We start from the raw sequence: 6,000 nt of genomic DNA on the forward strand, positions 1-6,000 counted from the left end.
CCACTCCAATGTCCACTCATCACTGAAAATTCGTGAAGAGAAGTGAAAGTTGCCGTACGTGAGAAGAGGAGAAATGGGGGAAGGCTGATGATCAAGTCTAGAGCCGGTTGTCTCTGACAAGCTGAGAACAAGTGTTAGGTCAGGTCAGACTGGGGTCACTATCAGGTCATGTGAAAGTCTGTGGCAGCATGACCTGACTCGACCTGTCAATAATGCTTTCTCTTTGACGTTTACTCTTCATTCCTACTCTGATATAACAAGAGCGATAGGGTAAAATGTTCCACATTCTGTCAACAAAAGTAAAAACTCACTAACACACGTGTAAAATAACAGCTGAAATTTGCTTCACCTTCACCACCTCCTCCGGCTGGCTTCCGGACCTCACTTGACCTCATGTGACCAAGACAGATGATCCATATGTGACCTCACACGACTCACTTTGACCTACATATCCCCCACCCGTTGTGTACTTGTTGACTCACTATCCTTGTTCTTGTGGCGCTGAGTACTCCTTCAAGTAATGGATGACAACTTATCATTTGGTAATAAACCCATCATCAGGTGTCGTCCACGCTCTAATAGTTTGTGTTTGTCTCCTACAGATGAGGACAGTGGCTACTGGCGTGACGATGCACGCCCCCGCAGCCCAAGTCGTTTGGAACCCGTCGGAGATCGGCAGCGCCGCACCCTACCGCCAATCAGCCGTTTGTTACCCAGACCAGCTCTCATTGTCCGCTCCCGTTCCCCAGCCCTACCCCCTGCGGACATGCTTCTGCCGCCACAGGACACGCCGCTGGACTGCCACGTGCCCCGCCGTGCAGCCTCACCGCGTCTGCCCCCCTTCTGTGACGTCAGACGACACCAACGAGCGCCGTCACCAATGGAGTACGACCACAGGCCATCCCGTTACTCCGACGACTCCATCCTTCCATACGATTTGACGACCCGACGCGCACGGTCCCCCCGCAGCGTGTCGCCGCAGTCGCTGCCGCCGGTGTTGGCCTCCATGCACCTGACGCAGGTCACCAGCGCCGAGGATGGCGGTGGTCAAGGCAACGGCGGTGGTCCACCTCCTGGCCAACACTGCACCGGCTCTAACGGCGGCTACGTTGACTCTTCACAGACATCTCTTTCCTTCTTCGGTTCACTCGGCCTCGGTGGAGACAAAGGCGGGCTTGGTGGCGCTGACGGAGGTGGTGGTGGAGGTCAGACTCCTCCTGGCGGGATGTCCAACTTGGAGACCACATCACTGCCACCACCAATCCCGATGCCAGTAGAGCCTCACGTGTACTCCCTCCCAGAGCACTGCCGCAGCATCCCGCTCACTGCCAATGACACTTCTCAGTCATTCCCAGCTCCAGCACACTTCAGGGACAAACACCTCCAGCCTCAGCAACAACAACAACAACAGCAACAACAACAACAGCAACATCAACTACAGCAGCAGCAACAACAGCAGACACATCAAACACATTTCCAAACACAGCATATCCAGTCTCAGCAAACACAGCCACAGTACACCATCCCACAACCGTCACCCTCACCGATACCTGTGTCACCGCCCCTGAGCTGCGCTACCTCGCCCCTTACCAGCGGCACCACCCTCCTCAGGTCCCCGCCAGAGGCACAGACCTTTGAGCCCCTCACCACTCAAACACAGGTCAGTCAAATGTGATACTTATAACGTTACGATTTGTATCACGATCAAATATTTAACAAATTGTGATGTGGATCGACTTTTGTCCATTATTTTAATAAGTTCCTGTACAGTAGCCTCCATGTAATGTCTTAACGATTATTACGCTTCGTCCTAATGGGTCTGTGTGTTGTTCAGGTTCCGTTGGTGTCGTCTACGGACCTACAGAGCGGGTGGTGCGAGCGATCACCCATGTCCCCTCAGTATATGCAGACCAGCTACCCCAGCCGGCCCTCACCAGGGGGCAGCTCCATCATGGACGCCAACTCCCCGCCGTTGCACGATCTCCAGGTACCTACACACGTTCTCACTTAATAAAAACAGTATAAAAAAAATTCTTCTCACAAAACAATATTGTATAGCATCAGTTCTCGCTGAGACCGAGCATCAGACAACAAATCTAGTGACACGTCTCTGACTATTAGTTTATTACTTCAAATATTAACAGTTTTAGTTTTAACATAAAGGACTTAACTAAGTCTCTGTCTCTCTGCAGCGCGAGGTGCCACTACAGGTGCGAGTGTCCATCCTGCAGCAGCGTCTGGGCCTTCCTGAAGACACACCCCTTGAATTTGTCAACGGTGGTCATGGCATCAAGAACCCGCTCGCTCCCAACCTTGACCCAGCACGTCCAGAGGTTCCTGAGAAACTGCAGCCTCCGCCCCCCGGTAGGTACACACACACACACTTTACCTTGTTTGTCTCCTATCAGCAAGTAAACATGTTTCAACTGTTAGTGTTTCATTAAGTTTAGATCCCCCTCCCCTCGACGCGGCTTAAAACACTGAAATGCTCTTTAAGGTGACCCTGAGTATAAGTGTCCCTTTATTTACAACCAATCTCACTGTTTGTTGTTGTTGTTGCAGTTATGGAGGAGGAAAGCAGCAAATTCGTGTGTCGCATCTGCTCCAAGGCATTCACTCTACAGCGACTGCTAAACCGCCATATGAAGTGTCACTCGGACGTGAAGCGATACCTGTGTACCTTCTGCGGGAAAGGCTTTAACGACACCTTCGACCTCAAGCGCCACACTCGTACTCACACAGGTGGGTCACTCTTCATGTTCTCGTGTTATTTAGTCTACACAGTAATGTTAGCAATATAATATGAGTTTGTACAGTTTACAGTTGGTTGGTTCATGTATACGTTGTCTCATAGTGTTCCATGGCACACGTGAGTAGTTTTATGTCGTGACTAACCACAGTTTATTGTACCCAGGTGTGCGACCCTACAAGTGCAACCTGTGCGAGAAGTCGTTCACTCAGCGGTGTTCCCTGGAGTCCCACTGCCTGAAGGTGCACGGCGTCCAACACAGCTACGCCTACAAGGAGCGGCGCTCTAAGGTGTACGTGTGTGAGGAGTGTGGCCACACTACGGGCGAGCCCGAGTGTCACTACCTCCACCTCAAGGACAACCATCCCTACAGCCCCGCACTACTCAAGTTCTACGATAAGAGGCATTTCAAGTTCAACAACTCCAATTTCACGAACGTTCTTCTGATGAGTCAAACGTAGAAAGTTGTGGTGACAGCGGGCGCGGGTGTCCTTGTTGGCTGTTATAGTTGTAGGCCGGTGGTCACGACTGGTGTGGGCTGCAGTACTGATGCCAGGCCCAACACATATCACTGCCTCGCTGACCGGCACCACACAGGCAGCACAGTGATGAGTTAGACTTGGCACTGTTGTCGGCTGCTGTGTGGACCAGAGGAGGGCTCTCCCGCTTCTACACAACACGCAGACTGACCTGACCAGCTCACGCGCTGAACGTATTTTTATACTTAGCTAAATAAAGATAAAGGCATTATATTATAAGTATATTAAAGTATATATTACCATACTAGAAAAGTTTATGGTTTTCTTTATATATGCCGTTCATGTGCATATAATGCAAGTTATCTCCAGTAGATCAAGTATGTAGGCTGTATGAAACAGAACATGGTGGCGATAATAGCAGTTATATGGCATGTGGCGCTACAAGTGCTTACAATGTATGTGGATTCGTTGCAATATAGATGTTAAGATATTGCTGAACCAATGATCACGTCTCGCACTTAATGTGTTGTGCTTCTTCTCTTCTTTCTCTATAGTTTATATACCACGAAACTTCATTGTCTTTATTATTTACTTATAAAACTGTCGACAAAAGGCCACTGTGTTCCAGTATGTTGTGATGATCTCCAAATGTAACCTGTGGGCATTAGATATGAATGGTGCTCCAACCATAAGTGATAAAACATATATTATATTTTACAATAACCACCAACCAATGATATTTACCTCAGAGCTGAGACCCGCCGCCTGCAGCCGAGTCTAAGATCGAGAAAGTTAAGTTTTAGGGTCGAAAATTAAACTGTAGGACCTAAAACAGAGACGAAGGAGCCGGAGGTGGCACCTTGGTCGTGGCGTGACGGAGGGCAGACGGAGGAGTGTAACAAAAGGGTAGCGTTGTGGCCCCCGTCAACGAGGAGTGGAGGCTGTTGAGGCGTTAGCTGGTAGTGGACGAGCACGCTGCTCTCGTGGTATCTTCCGGTGAAGTACAAGCTGTCTGATGGGTGTAAATAGGATGTACATAGTTCGTTATCTTTGTCTGGTATTTTTGTAAAACTTGCGAGCTTCCTGACCTGTGTGCTAGTGCTTTAGATGGGCCGCGTCAACCAGTATCAACAAGGCCCGCCACACGGTGACTCTCACTCCGCAGTTTTAGATTATCGCTGTTATACGAGCTGGGTGCTGCTCACGTTTTCTCTACATTATGTAGTTGCATGTACTGTAAGGAAGACTACAATAGCCAGCTGCACCAATATGAATCTCTGTTAGCAGGATTAATTCTAAATATAAATGTTATTATTGATACATTGTATGTCTCTGATGCTATGCAAGTAGAGGGATAAGTTGCAGTAAACTAATGGTGCAATGGAGTGCAATTGTTATGTTGGATATATGTTGTTGGTGTGGTCCAGCACCCGTGGCACTGCGTCTCTCACCGAGGGTCAAGATGCAGCTGTAACAACGTAGTACAGTAACATTATTTAACAGTTGTTCAGCTGGTTGTTAGGCTGCCGGGTGCAATTATTCAACTGAGAGTGCAAATGTTGTTATGATTAAATAAATATTGCAAACATAATAACCGTTTATAAGCGTTCACTAGATGCTACGACCGTGACTGTGGTTCACGATACTGTTGTTAGGGTCACTATGATTATGGCACTTAGGAACTATCAGTCATTTCTCAAGGTGAGCTTTCCATATCATCTTCGCCTCTTTACGGGTTGCAGTTAATGTTATTGTAAACTTTTACTTGACCTTATTTATGACGGACAGCCGTAACCTCTAGCTGACTGTCTCTTGTTGATGAGTCTTCAGTCACATATAATATATTTTTAGATATTCTTTGTCTTGTTTTGTATGTTCTCTTTTCACGTGTTTTTTTCCCTCTATCTTATCTGTATATACTTGACACTAAGATAATAAAGATTTTTTTTGAACTATTTCTTTATTTTTAATTCGCCCCAACAACAGTGTATATGAGTGACCATCAGCCAGGTGAGGAGTGTCAGCCAGGTAGTGTCTTGTAGAGTGTCAGCCGGGTAGTGTGGAGATTCAGCCGGGTAGAGTCAGGCAGAGTGTCAGCCGGGTAGTGTGGAGATTCAGCCGGGAAGAGTCGGGGCAGAGGTCAGCCGGGTAGTGGAGATTCAGCTGGGAAGAGCCGGGCAGAGGTCAGCTGCAGTGTGGAGATTCAGCTGGGAAGAGTCGGGCAGAGGCTTCAGCCTGCAGTGTGGGAGATTCAGCTGGGAAGAGTCGGCAGAGGTCAGCCGGGTAGTGTGGAGATTCAGCCGGGTAGAGTCAGTCAGAGGTCAGCCGGGTAGTGGAGATTCAGCTGCAGAAACAGGCAGAGGTCAGCCGGGGTAGTGTGGAGATTCAGCTGCAGAGTCAGGCAGAGGTCAGCCGGGTAGTGTGGAGATTCAGCTGGGTAGAGTCAGGCAGAGGTCAGCCGGGTAGTGTTAGTCAGGTAGTGTGTAAGCCGGGTAGAGTCAGGTAGAGAGTAAGCTGGGTAGAGTGTCAGCCGGGTGGAGCTGTAGGTAGAATGTTAGCCGGGTAGTCAGGTAGAGTGTCAGCGGGTAGAGCCAGGAAGAGTGTCAGCCGGGTAGAGTCAGGTAGAGGTCAGCCGGGTAGCGCCAGGTAGAGTGTCAGCCGGGTAGAGCCAGGAAGAGTGCTCAGCTGGGTAGAGCTGTGGGTAGAATGTTAGCCGGGTAGAGTCAGGTAGATTGTCAGCCGGGTAAAGTCAGGTAGAGTGTCAGCCGGGTA

The 6,000-nt window shown here is 49.1% G+C and overlaps 1 protein-coding gene across 2 annotated transcripts in view; it reads left to right on the top strand.

The window, feature by feature from the left end:
• Nucleotides 1–5,183, top strand: part of LOC121855942 (transcriptional regulator ovo-like) — a 29,864-nt gene extending 24,681 nt beyond the window's left edge. For both annotated transcript variants that reach the window (XM_042351160.1, XM_042351161.1), the window contains 5 exons: nucleotides 603–1,660; nucleotides 1,835–1,987; nucleotides 2,193–2,364; nucleotides 2,563–2,742; nucleotides 2,915–5,183. In XM_042351160.1, coding sequence (XP_042207094.1) covers nucleotides 603–1,660; nucleotides 1,835–1,987; nucleotides 2,193–2,364; nucleotides 2,563–2,742; nucleotides 2,915–3,210 — 1,859 coding nt within the window. In that variant the 3' untranslated portion in view covers nucleotides 3,211–5,183. The remainder of the gene's footprint in view (nucleotides 1–602; nucleotides 1,661–1,834; nucleotides 1,988–2,192; nucleotides 2,365–2,562; nucleotides 2,743–2,914) is intronic.
• Nucleotides 5,184–6,000: the final 817 nt, after the last annotated feature.

This window comes from Homarus americanus, unplaced genomic scaffold (assembly GCF_018991925.1).
Source record: "Homarus americanus isolate GMGI-L3 unplaced genomic scaffold, GMGI_Hamer_2.0 scaffold19117, whole genome shotgun sequence".
Lineage (NCBI taxonomy): Eukaryota > Metazoa > Arthropoda > Malacostraca > Decapoda > Nephropidae > Homarus > Homarus americanus.